The sequence below is a fragment of the Thunnus maccoyii genome, chromosome 13, assembly GCF_910596095.1.
Source record: "Thunnus maccoyii chromosome 13, fThuMac1.1, whole genome shotgun sequence".
NCBI classification, from domain to species: Eukaryota; Metazoa; Chordata; class Actinopteri; order Scombriformes; family Scombridae; genus Thunnus; species Thunnus maccoyii.
Window position 1 is genome coordinate 11,885,676 of NC_056545.1, and position 18,285 is coordinate 11,903,960.

At 40.0% G+C, this 18,285-nt stretch overlaps 1 protein-coding gene across 1 annotated transcript in view; it reads right to left on the bottom strand.

The window, feature by feature from the left end:
- The window catches only part of rapgef6 (Rap guanine nucleotide exchange factor (GEF) 6), a 158,657-nt gene that overhangs the window by 106,166 nt on the left and 34,206 nt on the right, over nt 1-18,285 (bottom strand). Inside the window, exons 2-4 of the mRNA XM_042431615.1 lie at nt 15,793-15,863; nt 14,647-14,703; nt 9,515-9,598 (exon numbers count right to left, since the gene is read on the bottom strand). Coding sequence (XP_042287549.1) covers nt 9,515-9,598; nt 14,647-14,703; nt 15,793-15,863 — 212 coding nt within the window. The remainder of the gene's footprint in view (nt 1-9,514; nt 9,599-14,646; nt 14,704-15,792; nt 15,864-18,285) is intronic.

An 18,285-nucleotide genomic window follows, 5' to 3' on the forward strand; every position in this document is an offset into this window, starting at 1 on the left:
CCTTTCTCAAAAAAATAAAAAAAAAATAAAAAAGGCAAACTTTAATCTCATCACATCCTTAATCAGTTTCACACCGGCGCAGACATTAAAGCTTTGGTGAGTCACACGGAGGAGTTTTATCCACAGCCGTTGGAGACAACTACGACCGTATCTCATTGCAGCTGAACGAGGGCCAAATTAGCTGTGACTGGATTTATTTGACACTTTGCTGCCACACACACACACACACACACACACACACACACACACTCAGACACATTGTGCATCCACATGTTCACAGGTTCACCTTAGAGCATCCATCCCTGCTGATCCAGCCCTACTGCTTTTTGGCAACACAACTAAGGCTCAAGAAATTATATTAGATTTTCTATAAGAAACTAAATCATTCACTGTATGTACAAAATATTACACACTTATTCTTTTCATAAAGTCCGCTGGTCAGGTGAATCCAAGGACAGTGAAAAGCATCATCCCTTTATACCCTTTAATAGCCCTTACAGCCTTGACGGAGAAAGAAGCACAGTGGTGTGAGAGGGATTTTTAAACTGTGGCCCCAATATTTTGTACCTTCAACATGTGTGTATTTTTGTATCTGCATCAATAAGCCACTTGCTACATTACTGCCGGGAAATTCTGCTTTTGCTCACTTCCCTACATTGAGGTCAGAGGTCAGTGTCAGCTGCAGAAAGCATTCCTAGAGCTGCGAGGGGTTTTCTGTCATCTGTCAATGACACTTCAGTGTGGAAGATGCTTGCCAACACATGGGCTAGAACACCACGTCCGCCAGCTACTTACTTGCAAAATACCTTTACTTGAAATATCCTGAATGGGTTTAATCAGAAAAACTATTTTTTAAAAAGCACATAGTGCTGCCAACCAAAACCTAGTGAATAAATAAATGCAACAAAAATTCAGAGGCTATCTATGTAACAGCTCCCATCAAAACATGAACACCCAGGCATGGTTTTAAGAGTTCCCAGGGAGGAATGCAGTCTGCTGGGCTCAGAGTTCTCTCAAAGCCCTTAGCCTGGAGGTCAGCCCGACTCTTGACAGATCTCTCCACACTCCACTGAGGCGAGACGCATGGTCCCTGTCAGCGCCGCACAAAGCCTGCCAAGCCTGCCAAGCCTGTCTCTTCACTGTTTGTGTGTTTTGTGTGTGTATGTGTGTGTGTGTGTAGGTTGGTGGGACAGGTTGTGTGAGACAAACAAAGCAGAAATGCAGTTTGTCAATGATAAAGGACCAGGAGGAGAGCTACAATCTGCAGACTTTTATGCATACTGTATGTATATAGCAGTCTATCCATGAAATCATGTCATGTGTCATGTGTGAATTGGAGCAGGGATCGATATTCAGGGAAATATGTACCGCCGATTTTCCCACCTCAAGACCTAGCAACATTTCAGGGAAAATGCTGGTATGGCTGTGGTGTGAATGAAAGCGGTAACATTGCGGGGACGAGCACGTAAAGGGCTACGTTCATCTAACGAAAGACGCTTTCCTGTGGGGCGAGCGAACCAATCACAAGACTCTGCTGATGACATATTTGAATTTATGACTTAATTTATAACTCGCATTGCTTGTTATAACTAACAAGCAATGCGAGTTATTTTCAAATAAGCTCTTTTTTCCCATGAATGGCTGGAAACTGGACAGATTCAGAAGTAAGGAAGCTCCTCTCAGTCCGCGCATAAGAGATGTTTTCTGCCGTGTACATGTACATCCAGCCTTGCCCCCCCCCCCCCTCCATCTTCTTCTTCTTCTGTTGAGTTTTATGGCGGTTGGCATCCATAAGTGTTGCGTTACCGCCATCTGCTGGACTGTTCCTTGCCCCATCTATTCTGGGATTGACATGGCATGTGTGGAAAAGGTGCAAAACGGCGATGTTCCTGAACGTAGCTGCATGTGTGAATAGTGAAAATCACTAGCGGCGTCTGAAAGGTTATTCCAGTAATTTACCGGGAACTATGTGTGAAAGAGGCTTATGTGTGAGTTTGTGTGTGTGTGGGTGTGTGAATTTTGGATGCAAGTAGACAAAAAACTAAAGTATACCTCTGTGCAGCTTCCCACGTTTACTTCCTCTGACCTACTGCTTTCCCACAAAAATAGAAGAATCAACAAACTAGAGTCAACTCTGACTCTAAATAATTGTTGCCCCGAATGAACTGCAGAGCTGACACCGCTCTGTTTTCAGGTGGTGTGAATCTGTGTCTCACAGAGGAAATACAACAAACTCGAAACCACGCTGTGGCCAAATCTTCAGTCTGACAAACAGAACTGTGATTAGAGCGGGGCTGGAACGACACGCGACATAATCAGTTATGTCAATTACGTAAATGCGTCGATTTGCGTGGCAATGTTTATGTTCATCCATAATTATGGCAGCTCCCACTCCTGAGCATGTTGAAAATGATACTTTATCCAAAAAAAGCCCAAACCCGATTGTCAAAAGTGTGGGATATCTTTAAACAGAGACTTAATAAAACGGTGCTCTGCACTCTATGTAAAACTGAAACTGCCTACCACAGCAGCAGCACGACCGCTATGTACGAGCATCTCAAAAGAAAACATCCTGGGGCTCTCTGACCTCAAAACGATGAGACAGCAGCGTAAGTATTTGGACGATTACAGTGAGTTTTGTGTGATTGTTGGTTGGTAGTCAGTGCCTGGGAGACGTTGTTGCGTCCTTATCTGTTGTGTTTCAGACTAGAACTCAACGAGGACTCCCTGGAGCAGATGCTAACGGCTCGTATTGCAACGCCGCTTTCCAGCACATTTGCAAGTTGTGAGCAGTTTGTTTATGTGCATGTATACCTACAAAACTAAACAAAGTAGATTTCCATTAACGTTATGCTGTGAGTTGGTGTAAGCAAACTTTTGCAGATGAATAATACAAATGCATTTCTGATTACAGCTGGCATTAGCCATTGAAGTAAATCATACTCAACACTATCTACTGTAATTAATGGCAGAATACAGTAAATAATTAGGCCTTCACTCTATGAATCTTAACTTTGTGATGAATAGTATCATTAGGTAAAAGTTTAAGTTTGAAATGGTTCCTTCATTCATAAATTTCAAGTTGAAACATGTCACTGACTTTATTTTTTTATGTTGAGAAATTTTTATTAGTTAAAAAAAAAAATACTTTTAATGTCGAAATGCTTGAATAAAAAGTTGAAAGATGAATGGTACAGGTTGTGGTTAGTATTTATTGGTAAGTTAACCAATGGATTAATTGGCTAATCGGAATAATCGATAGAATAATCAAAAAAAAAACAAAAATTGTTAGATTTATCGACTAATCGAAAAAATAATCTATCAAAAAATAATCGTTAGTTGCAGCCTTAGATTAGAGGTTTGTGAACTTGTTAAACACGTTTTCTTGTGCAGAAATAAAGAATATGAGTCTGAATTTTCACAACATAGCTACAGTATGTTCAGATATCCTTAACATATCGGATCGATGATGACAATCAATATCAAACAACTCAGGTGGTGTCAGATGAATTAATCGGAGCAAAATACACCAAATTACCAACATCAGACACTTCAACCAAACTCTTAGTTTGCCTTATCTGCCAAACAGTCAAACTTTGTTATGACAGAAACTAATTCAAGATTTGTCGACCCCCTTAGTGGTTCACACTTGACTACTTTGGCATCACTATGTCCAACCTAAAGAGATTCATCTAAAAAGGTAATTTCAAGTCACTGAGACAATTATGTCTACGACCCCTCTGCTACGACTTCACTCAAATTTAATTATCCTATAAGTCACGTCCTTCACTGCTCTTCCCACAGCACTGAAGCTGTGCCTGTGCTGGATTTCAGCAGGTGATGATCTCTCTCCCCTCTTTTTCCTGGAGAAACAAGTCATTGGCAGAGGGGGGGAACAGGTTCAGCCCTGGTCCAGTGACAGCTGCAGCGCCCTGGGCAATAAACCATGACAGCCGGCACAGAAACTAATGCCACACACGAACACACACACACACAAACACCCTGAGCTGGTGTCAAAAGCCTGGAAAAACCAGCGATGTGAGCAAAAGTACACAACTGTGATATTAATAAAGGCAAATGTCTTGAAAATATCAAGAGAAAAAATCAGAATAGTTTATATAAATATTAAAACAGGCTTTGGATTTGTAAGGCCACAGCAGAGAGAGCTTTAACCGACAGGTGAAGACAAACCTTTGATCTCTGGTCAGCGTGGAGCCTCCCAGTTAAGGTATTAAGAGACAAGAGCTGCAATGATTTAGTTGATTAATCAATGTGTCAATCACTAGAAAATTAAACGGCTACCATTTTGTTAATCGATTAATATTTTTTAAGCAAAAATGCCAAAAAGTTGCAGGTTTTAGCTTCTTAAAAGTGGTTATTTAATGGTTTTCTTTATCATACACGATAGGAAACCGGATATCTTTGGGTCTGCGACTGTTGGTCGGACAAAATAATATATTTGAAAATGCCACCTTTGACTCGTGACATGTTTCACCTATTTCTGACACTTCAACCAATTAGTGGAGTGGAGAAAATCAATAATGAAATAATGCAGATGATGCAGATTAATCGATAATGAGAATAATCATTAGTTGCGGCCCTATTAGAGACTAAAAGGTGGAAAATAATCACTTTCAAAATTTATGATATACATTTGCAACATCATGTTTGTTTTTGTATGAATGTTACTTGTTAAAGATCTGCCACGACTAGGAATCACCAGCAAACCCGTGGAAAAGTTTCATGACCAACTACTTTGTTCTCTGAAAAAACGTGCCAAAAATGAACTAACTGTCTGCTCGCGCTAAACTTTTTTTGAAAAGGATTGTTTTTGGCAACAGCGAGAGCATCGCTTTCAAACTGAAGAGCTACGCTACGCTGCACAGTGCCTAGACAGCAATCTTTGAGAATGTAATCTGAGTCGATAGAAAGTTTCAGAGAATTTCAGTCAAAAATCTAATGCAAACAGAGATCCAGGCCCGTTTAGCAACCATGTTTCCATGGTTATGACCAACAGCAAAGTAAGGAAACCGCAGACCGCAGTCTGACACAGACAGACAGACACACAGACACACACACACGCAAAAAAACGTACAATATTCTACTTCTCATTTCTCCTGGCTGTTCTTCTCAGTAATACTAACCACTGTGACTCATACACAGTAAAGAAGACTGGAGGGGTGGCCAGCAGTCAACACTATAGACGGACCACCAGCACACACACACACACACACACACACACACACACACACATATAAACACAAAAACTGCCAGACACACTTCAAGGAATGACTTAGTGGGTCATTCAGAAACATTACGATTCATTTGCCAAAACAACAGTGTGATCAGTTCAGGGGCTAATTCAAACTTCAGCGTTTCAGAGAAAAACAGACAGCTGCTGCAAAAACTCCAAATGCAGTGAGTTCAAGTTTCTTCATAGCTTAGACAGAGATGACCGTTCACACTTGACTAAATGTAAATGTATTGCATTCTTGTAATCTTTCCTGAAGCACAGTAAGTTCCCTGAAAAACAGATGAACGGAGAGCAGCGTGATTTACTCGTGGAGCTTAGAGGAAGAAAAAAGATTCAAACAAATTCATGGTAAATGCACTAATATGTGGGAAATCCTTCTTCCAGTATCCTTAATATCATTGAGGACACATATATAGTTTGGTCTAGCACATAATGTGTCCTAACATTGTGAGTTTGCATTGAAATCTGGATTATTTAACTGTTTGACTCCACACTAAATCATTAATAACTTCTCAACAACCATAAAATAAAACATTTGCCGACACAAACATTTCAACCTAGAGCCTTTAGCTCCCTTTTTCTTTTTTGGGATTTTAAAGAGAAGTCTGCTTCTCTTTAAGATAATCAGTGTAGATAAAGAACGACAACACACAGGGGTTAGCGGCGTGTTTTTCAGAGCTGTGGGGCCCAGCGGTGGTAAGCTATCCTGCCACAGCGCCATGGGGAATTCCTGGCTATGCAGTTGGTTAGACGATGATGGCAAGCAGGAAATGGAGCACGCTGGGTAGAAGAATGCACGGAGAATGAGAGAGGGAGTTTTGAAAAATCTCAAGTGAATTAGCCCGCAATTGCTGTTATGTTCCAGGCAGCGGCCAGTAAACTAAAACATGAGAATGAGTGCGAAAGAGACGTAAAAACTTTAGGATCACTAACCAGGAACGGGAATTTTAGGGGTCCACTTCTTTGGATTCCTTGTCAGTGTAGTAAAATCCAGCATATTATCCACAATGAGGGGGAGGAAAAGTTAAAATCCAGGTATAGATCCAAGTGTGTTTGTTTTATACTCCAGAGTGTGAACAAGGGAAAAGTTTCCTCAGAAAGCAGAAGTAGACGACTGTCAAGCTTTTAGTTTGTCTTTAACTGAGGGAGGAGTGTGTGTGTTCCCTCCCGCTCTACTCTGTTCTGTTCTGTCTGTCTGTCCGCTGGCTCCAGGGAGGTGTGTGTATGTGTGTGTGAGTGTGTGTGTGTCTGCATTTGTGTGTGTAGCCTGCTCATTTCCTGCCTGGATGTGCTTCTGGGCTCCAGGCAGGCAGGCTGCTCAGGAACACATGGCCAGCCACTGTTCTGCCAGGGGTTCCGCATTCCCCGCACACACACACACACACACACACACACACACACACACACACATACACACACACACACACACACACACACACACACGCATACACCACTCCCCACTATTAGCTCCCTCCGTGACCCTTTCCAAGACCCCCTGCTGCTACTAGTACTCCAACACACATACACACCCTCCAGTCCTTTGGCAGCTACCTTCCCCCACCCCGCCCTTTACTCTGTTATCAACTGAACCACACTGGAATGAACACACACACACACACACACACACACACACACACACACACACACACACATACACACAGAGAGCTAACTGCCCTGAGGTTATTGATACTTAGCCAACTCCTTTTTTTCTGCTACAGTTGGTCAGTTGGTGCTTTGCGTTGTTGTTGTTGTTGGAAAAACTGCCTTCACGTCGTCACTCTGGCTAATTTGACCTCTCTGTTCTTTCAACATATAATCTCTACAAAGCCGGTCTTCGCTGCGTAAACACTGCGACAGCATCAACTGTTGCTTTAAAAGGATAGGTTCACAATTTTTCAAGTCTGTCTTAAAACGACAGTCAGGTGCCCGTATGAAGATTCAAACAGGTTTTGCTCGCTGTAATCGTTCCTCCTGTTCATACTCACCATTAGAAGATCCCCTCCAAACACGCTTACAATGTAACTGATGTTGGGGCAAAATCTACAGCACTCATTTTGAGCAAAAATGTGTGTTTCGACAGTGTTTTCCTGTTCAGCTGCAATAAAAAGGTTCATAACAAAAAGAGGGAACTTGGCACTAAAAAGACAGTAACTTTAAAAGATATTGACTAATTTAAACAGCTGAAGCTTCATATTAGCTTCAAATAAACCTTGAAATACATTTTTGTACAGAGAGAGGACTGTAGATTTTGTCCCCCTTCACTTACATTGAAAGAGCATTACGAATGGATCTCCTAATGGTCAGTATGAACAGGAGGAATGATTACAGCAGGAAAAACGTATTGTTTTAGGACAAACTTGCAAAATTGTGGAGCTATCCTTTAAGGTTTCATTTACTGTTATCAGTAACTGACAGTTCAAGAGGAGCATCCAGCATCTTAAAGTGCCCCTGCACTCAAAAAAATGTGTTTTTCTTCTTGTTCCTACAGTTGGATGTTTGAACTTCACTGTGCAGAATTATGTACGTGCAGAGTTTGACACTAGAAGGCTGTTTTCACATTCAGCTGCTGAACGGGGGAAAGTTTTTCCGTGCTCATCGGAAATCTTTTTAAGGCATGTGCCCTACGAGCATGATTTGTGACATCACAACTAGTTCGGAAGCCAATCGTGGTCTAATATGCAACTGACACAAGTGAGAAGTGGTAACTTAAATCCTCCGGTGCGCATACACAGAGCGGACCTTTCGGTAAAGTAGGAGACATCTTGCATCCAGCAAATGCACCGTATTCATGCAGTATATTCCTGTAAAGTGGTCCATAATTTTTCCTGACATTCCCTAAGAATTTATTAAACTGACTTTTCCTCTATGGGATAAAACTTACAAAGCTGCTTCCTTTTCTAGGAATTCCTGGTAGGAACTCTGTTAATGTGAATGGATGAATGTGTGTAAGACCATACTTCTGCAATCATTCTCAATTTGAGGCCAACACCCTTTAGTCGGCGAAGCTTTCAGTTCAAAAGGTCAGAATTTTTTTTGAACTAGAAATAAATGGACTGACGGTACCTGGCCCCCCTCCTTTCCGTTTCTGGCATGTGTTGCTTCTGTTTCAATCCAACTACAACAACGAAGGGAAGGTAAACATGGAGCCGAGGGCCGACCTCAAGCAATTTACATTACAGTTTTCCCTATTACAATTAATTCCAGTGTTTAAACAGGTGCAGCATGTCGGTTTAATCAGTTTTTGGCAGTCTGGCTGATCGGAGGGGGGGGAGGAGCAGTGCCCGAAAATGTCTTATAATCTGAGTTAATCAGATCACTTGTTCCCAATGGATCTCCACCCAGAACTCTGAGCTCTTCCCTGACCAACCAATGAAAGGACAAAGATTCTTGACTGACATGTGATGCTGGTCTAAGTCTTCATATCAATCATCCCAAATCTGCAAGCTTTCCTTTTACGGTTTCTGAAAGCTGACTCTGCATTCAAGTCATGTAGCTGCCAAATTTCTATAGATATTGCCTGCTTGCCCATTATGGACAAGATATTACAGACACATTTTAGTATAATGCAACCCAATGCCACAAAGTACACCCTTCAAAATGAGACAATGAAGGCAAAGACTCCAGGAAGTTGCGAAGTTAACCGGCTGTGTGCTATAGCTCCATCCTTGGGTTTCATTTGTTTAACATTTTTGAAAAATGTCCTGTTTGACTACCATGTAAACCTTGCTACATATATAATTTTAAACATGTCATAATATTTAATCAATGCTAAATCACTTATTCAAGTCTTAGCCAATGCTTCCAACAGGAAGAGGTATTGCCTCATTTTGAGTCAACCCTGCTGAAGGTGACTGAATGAGACTTCATGTGAAACTAAAAATCTTTTCTGTGTAGCTCAACATATTTCACACAAGTGTAACATACAGGTGTGGGTGGTTTTTTTTTTTATGTGCAAGTATTCACCGTTCTTACTCATGTCAGTACAACCTGACAGTCTTTTCATACTTTACAGCTCTGTGACACGCCGTCTCCATTTTCGTGTTACAGCTGAACACGCACACAGACGGAAACACACAAATACGCATACACACTCAGTCTGACAAGGTGGCGAGATAAGGTAGCGTCATGTGTAATGTCAGACAAATCTCACCTTCTACCTCCTTGTCTCACCCCGCCATGATATCGTTCTCTCTTCTTCTATGTGTGTGTGTGTGAGTGAGTGTGTGAGTTTGCGTGCTTGTGTTGCTGATTTGTACATACCAGCACCTTGCCAGGTACATGTGCTCCTTGACAAAGACCGACCCAGAGAGCAGGATGTACCAACAGGTAGCGATGCTGTCTGGGCTGGAACAGAGAGAGAAAGAACACAGTGGTGTGAAACACTGCGACAGTCTGTGCTCACAATCTAATGTGTTGGAAAATGCAGACGATGTTGTACTTTTGTTACATTTTATGAATTCAATTTCCCTCCTTGGCAATCGTTTTTTTAAGTCATTATGGTCTCAATTACTAAATTCTGACCCTCTAATAATCTTTCATCTAATAATAATCTTTATATACAGACTATGGTCCGACCTTTCAAAAAACACATGTGCCACATGGATCTATTGTTGTTTTGTTTTTTTTTAAATAAATGCCAGGCTAGTGCCTTCAGTTTAAATCTGTTACTTTGCAATTTTGCACATTTGTGGCTGAAAATAGAAGCAGGAAGAACAATGCCTTTGAAGGATAAGGATAACCAGACATCAAATAATGTGCCATCAGTCAGTCCAGGCAGTGAAGGAAATCTCTTTACTCAAAGTTCAGCCATATTTGATGAGTCCAGGTTCCTCTCAAAGCTTATGTAGTGCTTTTTTGTGGAAAGTTTTAAAGTTTCTTCACCTTAAAATTGTGTGACATTGTGGGTGTATGTGATGTGCTATTGTGTGTAGCTTTGTACTTTGTATTATGTGTCCTGTGTGTTTTTTTTGCTTTGTACTGTTTGTTATTGTGCTGTTATATGTTTTAATTGTGACCTACCGAAGGGACTGCAGATGAAAATTAGCTATAAGCTAACTCTGGTACAGTGCATCAAATGGTAACATCTATGTTAACCACCGTACATGGTCCAAATAAATACTTAAACAAATAAAATTAATCAATTCTTGAGATTTTTTCCAACACCTCTGCTGCAGCCTCATTTCAGGTGTCGCCATAGCTACACTTTGATGGTTCCCTGTTGCTGTTATATGTTCTGCTTTCTGTTATTGTGCTGACTTGGTGAGCTAAAAGATAATGTGTACACCTAGGTTGACAAAAACAGTCTGTTCTATTCTTTTCATCATTGGTATCTATGCATTTATGGCTGAATTGGCTAGAAAGAATAATATGCCACAAACCAGGATGCTAAAGTGACATTTTGAAGGCTTTGAAAAATGTAGAAGTTATGTATGTAGAACTGAGGAAATAGATGTCTGAACTAAAATGTTAAGTGCACATGCGAGCGTTGAATCCCAAGCGTTGCATTTTGCATTAGCATAAATGCATTCTTAGGATGCTAAGCACTATAGAACCATGACATAATGTGCCATCACTGCAAGGTGCAGAGAATCCATTAACGGCAGGCAGTCATGCTAACACGACTGAAATGAGCAGCGCTGAAAGAGACACGTAATCTGGCCTGACATTCAAAACAGCTGCAACATGGATTTCTTTGATCTGAATATAAACAAATGCAAAACACGGGCTATGTGGCTGTTCATGCTGTTTAAATGTATACATTTTATCCATTAACCCTCAACACTAGTCTAATTAACTTCATTATAAGCCGGGTGCTCCAGTCAGCTGCACAACAAGACGCAATCATGCATAAAGAACCAGAGAACATAAAGTAGATGATAAGGTAAGCCTGTGGTTATGAATATGAATACAGAGATGAGTGTTTGAAGAGAATAAGAGATGCGTCATCATAGTGGGAAGAGCAACACAGCATAGAGAGATTGTAATGTGAACTCCTCTTCAGCTAGCAATTTCTATACACATTGAAATAAATGGGCAGTTTATTCACATTTAAAAAAAAAACATTAAAAACAAATTATGTAAAATACAGAAAGCATTTATCTACAAAGTGACAGTTTGACAGCAGCTATTTCAGTGTGTTGATTCAGCCTCTACGTGGTTGAAAGCGTTTACATTTGCTGTTCCAAATACTCAATGTTGGGAAAGTCCTTCCAAACAAACAGTGGATATTATACTGTATTGATACATTTGATACTTCTTGTAAAGCAGCAACTGATCTCTTCTCTATTTACACAGAAGAAGCAATAACGGCCACTGTGGTTTACAAAGAAAGAGGGATCTCTGAAAACCTAGAAAGAGGTCGTAGTGCCGGATACAGTCTTAAAAAAAGGTGATTTCCAGGATGTGAAGTGCAAAGAAAATACCACAATGACCACTTCACATCAAACATACGACCCAAACAAAAAAGTAAAAATGAGGAACGGTTGCCTGACACTTTAAAATGCGAGTAAGGTCCCCACAGGAAAATAAAAAAAAGCCCAATAAACTACCTGTCGCTCATGTGTCAAATCAAGTCAATTTTATTTGAATGATGAATTTGCATCAGGGGGCTTTTCAATCTGTACAGCAATACAACATCTCCTGATCTCAGACCCTCAATTCAAATAAGGAAACTCCCTTAAAAACCCCTTTAACGGCATGTATAGTCTGAAAAATCAACTTATCAATCATTTGATCGTCTGAAATTCCAAATGTTTGTTGGACAAAACAAGTGATTTAAAGAAAGAGTGGGCGTAGGAAAATTGCGAGGGGGATTTTTCACTATTTTCAGACATTTTACTGACTAACCGCTTGAATAAATAACTGTCAAATTACATGATAATGACAAGAAACATTACATTAATTTGACAAAGCAACTTACAACAAGCATTCGAAGTAGGATCGAGTAGTAGATATCATCCAAAATTGGGAGTGAACCCATTTTAAACAAACCTTGTTCAGAAATGTAAGTCAAGTGTTTAGAGATTTTTCTAAATAATGGAATATAACAGAATAATCATTAGTTGCATTCAAAAGGACGACATGCCATTTCTGCCATCTTGTTTGTTGTTTTTGTTGTTTTCTTATCATTGAATGTCGTGTAGGAAAGCCTTGTGTAGGAAACATTAGCGTATTGTTGCATTGTTGGCTTTAAGTGAGGCAAACATGATTAACTACTATTACTGTATGTTTTCATTGGAGAAACCCTGATTGCTGTCTGTAGTGTGTGTGTGTGTGTAGCTGACTAACTGGCCATGGCAGGCACTTTGTTCTGGGTTAAGGTACTTAAGACTAGCCGCTGGTAGAGAGTGGGAGAGCTCAATGGAGAGGGAGATCTTTTGTATGTGTTTATTTGATGGTAAATTAAACCGCTGAGTGTCTAATGTGATTCCAGCCGGCATGATAATACATCAACAGCATGCGCAGGTTCTCCCTCATCCTTTCAACACTCTGTCCTCCCTCTAACTCTCACACTTCCTCCGCAGCTCGGCAGCCCTCATCCCTCTTCTACCTCGTTTCAAATCCCTCATCCCTCCCCTCGCTTAATGTTCTCGTCTCTCCTCCTCCCTCTTGACATTGCTATCCTTTCCTCCTCCTTTCTCTGTAGCAAATTCGCCTCTTGTTTTTCCTCTCCTCCTATGCAGTCCTCTCCCTCTCATGTCTTCCCTTTTTAATAAAACTCCTTACAGCTCTCGTTTGCCGCCGCCACTCTCCTGCCATCATATCTGTTTTTCATTTCATCTACTGTCCTCTTTTCAACACCCTCCGTTCCCTCTCCTTCCTTCGCCAGCCTCTCGTTCCTCTCTCATTCCTCTTCTCGCCTTCTGCTCCACCTTCCTCTCTGGACTCCACACTGTACATGATGCTGAAATGACTTTTTTTTTTTTCCCCCCCAATCTGCCTCATCCATCTCGGTGTCCATTTATTCACACACACCCTGACAGACTGGCAGAGAGGAAGGCAGACACGCCATCATCAGATCTGTCTACATTACTTTTGGCTCTAGATCAGCGTTCTCATATCTTAAACCTTGAGTGAAAAAATATGTAATGCAAAAAACACCTTCAGCGAATGACCTGAGGTTTTACTGGGCTGCTATAAAGTTTATTTAAGGAGTACATGATACGGATCATTAAACAACAACCTTAAGCCACATTTATCCTGTAATATTGTCTGAGATGTGACTTTTAAGAAATGTATAACCTATAAGGTGCTGCTTGAAATGCTAATATTCCAGATGTTTCTTGTTTAACAACAGCTCAAAATATCTGTTTGACAAAGCTGAATTTTGCCTGTTTCAGGTCATTTTAAAGAAAAAGTCTGGTTATATTCTATATTTTTCTTACTATCAAAAAACCCCCATTAAAAGACCAAAACCAACAACTAATTGTTCTAACAACAGCCTGATATAGTTTATTCCTCTGAGTCTATGCCACTGTTTGTCCAAAAACTATTAAAAACACATTAGTGAGTCACATGGCTGCACTAGTTGACATGTTCTTTCATCACTATGAACATGGGCACAAATGCACTATTTGTTCCTGTTTCACTTCCCAGTTGTTTCAGGAAATTATTTAGCCTTTTTTTTATTTTTTTAAAAGTGAGTAAACTATATATTTGTGACCTGTGAATCACAGACAGGGTGGGGAAGTCGGACAGTATTGAGAGACGGACTGACACATTGTTGGTTTTGGATTTGTTGAGTTTAAGACAGTTTTGAAAAGACATGCACAAGATATTAAACCAGGAAAACGTGAGTTGTAATAGTATAAATGGGAATTATACAATGAAGACAGTAATTTATATACAGACACACACAATTAAAACTAAAAACGTGACAGAGACCAGGCTAATCACTGAAAATCCAACTACATCTCAACACCTCATATGTACTGAAGCACTGAACAAGAGATGCACTCCCAGTTTTTGATGATATCTAGCTTTTGTTCCTATGGAGCTTGTTTGCATCGGACAAAATAAACGCATTTGTTTATTTGTTCACATCTCAGAGAGCATACCATATCCCTCAACAACTATACTGATGTGTCCCTGAGTAAAGTAAATCACTTACTCTACTGCAGCTGCTTAGTGGCCAAAACTTAAAAGACTGATGTTGTTTTAAGGAAGTGTCAATGTTAAGAATTCAGTGATTGTGAAACAGGCAATTCCTGAAAAACACTGTGAAAACTTAAACTGTGAAAATACTAGAAATAAAAATATTTAAAAAACAACTTCTATTTGAATAAAATAAACTTTTCTCAGCAGAAATTTGAATAAAACTCAAAGAGAAGAGAGCGAGTGCAGCAGAACAGAGAAAAACACTTTTTTTGCTCAGACTAAGAGTTTGTACTTACTAGAACACGATGTGGTTAGCCTCATGTCTCTCATACCTCGCTGAGGTACACATCGACCTGAGAGACAAAGACAAAGATGTTAAAAAAAAAATGGATATCAAAAACTTTTTTCCCTTTCAAAAATATCCCCATGCATTTCCATCTCTCGCAATCCATCACATATCCATGTAACACTTTTTTTTTCACCGAGATCTTCCACTTGGGACTCCCACTGAGAGTGTTATGGTGACCCGCTACTCGATTTCTGGCTGCGGCCCAACCTATATTTCATTTTCTTTTGGTCTGAGCGATAGCAGAATTTCACTGTGTCTTTGCATTTGGCTGATTGAACCCAATTACAGGAGAACAAGGCTTTGTAAACACAAGTCAAATTAACTCATAAGTACTGTAGAGAGGTTTGATAGCCTTTGATAGCGAGGTCAGAGATTTTGGGAATTCTATTTCCTATCCCTTCAATTTAATTTAAGCATTATAAAGTGGCATGCTTTACTTCCCATGATGTAATCTCTGATGTTCATATCAGTTCCAAAAACTCAAAAAACTCATTCATTTACCAATTATGAGAACATGCCATCTGTCGGATCTCTATATCTCTCTCCGTGTGTCTATAAATCCTCCGATTGTGGAATTACTTCCTGTAAATATTTCAGATTATAATCTGACACCATTGTTTGTTTGGAAGAAGGGGTTGAAACCTGCATTTTAACACGAACGTTCCTGTTGAAATGTCATTGTTCTCACTTGCTCAACTGAATAATAAAGAGCAGAGAAAACATTCCAGACTCGAAGCATTTCAAACATGTCCGGTATGAACGTGTGAATGTCTAAAAGGCACCTCAGCCTGAACGTCCTGTGAATGATAAAGCCAGGGTGTAAAACCAACCTGGGGCAAAAGGCGTTTTAAAAAAAAAAACAAGCCCTTAACCTGTTTGGGTTGGGTGTGCCACGTATAACAATTCACATAAAAAAGTAGGCCTATGGGCAACACCGAAGTGAATCTGGTAAACTGATACTATGATTGATGCCTCATTCAGTAGCGACATTCAAACTCAAAAATAAAAAGACAATTGTCAGAGAAGCACTGAAGACTGATTAAAGACTTTGTTTGTTTTTTTTAAGTTTTGAGGTGAAATGAAAACGACAAACCTTAACTGATGTTCCCTGAGGTGAGAGAGGACGTCCATGTGATAGAGGTGGCAGTAGATGGTGTGCAGGTCCTGCAGGACAGAAAAATACAATGAAATCAATATCGGTGAGAATGTCAACATCCACCGAGATGATACTAAATAATTAAATGAGCTCACATTTACACACACACGCACACACACAAAACGGGAAAAATGCTCACACCAAAAGACTGAGCATTAATGCTGTAGGGGTGAAACTAACAATCACCCCATTAATCTATTAGTATAATTAATCTGAAACATGTCAGAAAATAGTAAGAAATAATCTCAAAACCTAAGTATACTTAGTTTACTATTGGATTATGCAAAGAAAAAAAGGAAAATCTCCAAAACAGGAGCTGAAACCGACTGATGTTTGGCTTTTTTTTCAAATTAATTCAAACCTAACATCCTGAAATCATTCTATAAGGATGCTGTGGCACTAAAAGTATTCCGCCACGACTGTATAATTGTATCTGATAGCGGAAACAATACATTTTATAGTGACATTGATGAAGAATCTGTATTTAAAATGAATTGTCACATCTGGCTGATAACAGCTGCACTTAATAAAGTCAGTCTAGGTGGTGACAGCGATCCGACAAATTGGATCGCCGGTACTGAAGACGTGGCCTGTTCACACTAGTGCAGTCAGTGGGAAACCATTTCAAAAGTAAAGTTTGCTACCTTTCAAATAAATAAATACAAATTAACACACGAGTTCTCACACGTACAAAATCTGCAATCTGCTGAGAGTGTTTTAGTATTTAAAAAGTGAAAGCTTTTAAAAGATTAGCTCATTGTTTAGAGTGTGTCTAATGTCTCGGCACAATGTAAATCACACTGAGTGCAGTACTTCAACGGAAGCCGCTCGGACTATGCCAAAACTCTGCTTATCAAATTGACACCTTCAAAGCAGACAGCAGGCATACCACTTATGTACACACATGACAGCGATGAGACACACGCAGATATAACCACCCACAACCTTAAAATAGTGCTCTATCAGGGCCAGCTGTCAAAACATTAAGAGGCTGACAGTGTGTGTGTGTGTGTGTGTGTGTGTGAAGGAAACAGCTACATATAAGCATCTGTTGTATGAAACAAACAGATCGGCTATTGAGGCCACAGGGCAACTACTTTTAACAGGTGGACTGCATGGTGACTGGTTTATACACACACACATGCTCTCACACACACACACACACCAACGCATACAGAGACAGACAACAGCCCAATTCATTACAGAGATACTTCCTGTTTGATTACTGTCTATTACATTATATGAAATGGGCAGCTACAGCTCAACAGCTGAAATGAAGCAGTTGAGGCCACATTTAAAAACAAAAAATCCAAGAGTGCATCGTCCAACTAGGAGCCGCAGTATCCTTTGAAACTTCTGATAGCTGAAATAAGATACAAACATTTCCCTGACAATCCTTCCTCTTTAGGATAAAGCCGGAGCACAGCTGCAGTTTAGCGAGAACGCACAAAAAAAAAAAAAAAAAATGGGGCAGCTACAATGGCTTAATCTGAAACTAATAAATCAGAAAATCCCGAGAGGACAAATTCGTATTTGCAGTGTGTTGCCTTTGTTGGAAGCCTGTTTCCTCGCTGCCGGTTTTGTTTATACGTTGCTTAAGCTGATTGAGGATTTGTTTTTCGGACAGAAACGCATCGGTAAGCATTTCATGCAAATACTGACAGCCAGACTAAAACAACTGTATATCTTAAGCAGTCTTGAAAGCTGACTATGCCCCTACAAGTCAAACCCTTCAAAAGATATACACAAATACAGAGAAATTTAATAAATTAGGAAAATGATGGATTGTGTATTTAAACAAGGCAACAGCAGATGTGTTTTAATGCCGTTTTGAAAAGGTTTTGATAAACAGTGGCAAGATGAACATTTTCGCCTCCGGACTCCAAAATTGCAGACGTTACAGATTAATAAAAGAATTAAGAAATTAACACAAATAAATACATGAAACACAGGAACTATTGCAGGGTATTTCAAAAGTACAGTAGCAATATTAACAGCTAAATCAATACAGAAGAGAGAAAGAAGAAAGCTTCTTGTGAAAGCATAGTTGTGTGTTTGTGTGAACACGGCGTGTTTAATGGTAAACTAAGTCAAGCAGGGGGAGCCAGCGGAAGCAGAGGTGAACACTGGGGACTGGGGAGCCTTTAATGCAATGGACCAAAACACCCCTGATGTGTTGTTGGCTCTGTCTGACACAGGAAGGATGGGTTTGTTGGGAAGAGAAGGAGGAGAAAGAAAGATGGAGGGAGAAAGAAGGAGTGAACAGAGAGGAGGTAGACCACAAAAAAAAAAAAACCTAAAGGAGAAAGACAGACAAAAGAGAGAGGAAGATGAGAGATACAGATGCTAAAATGTTACATTGCTGTGCCATCTTGTCACCAGTAAATGTCAGAGAGAATATAAATAGACTTATTTATAGTGTCTGGTTCC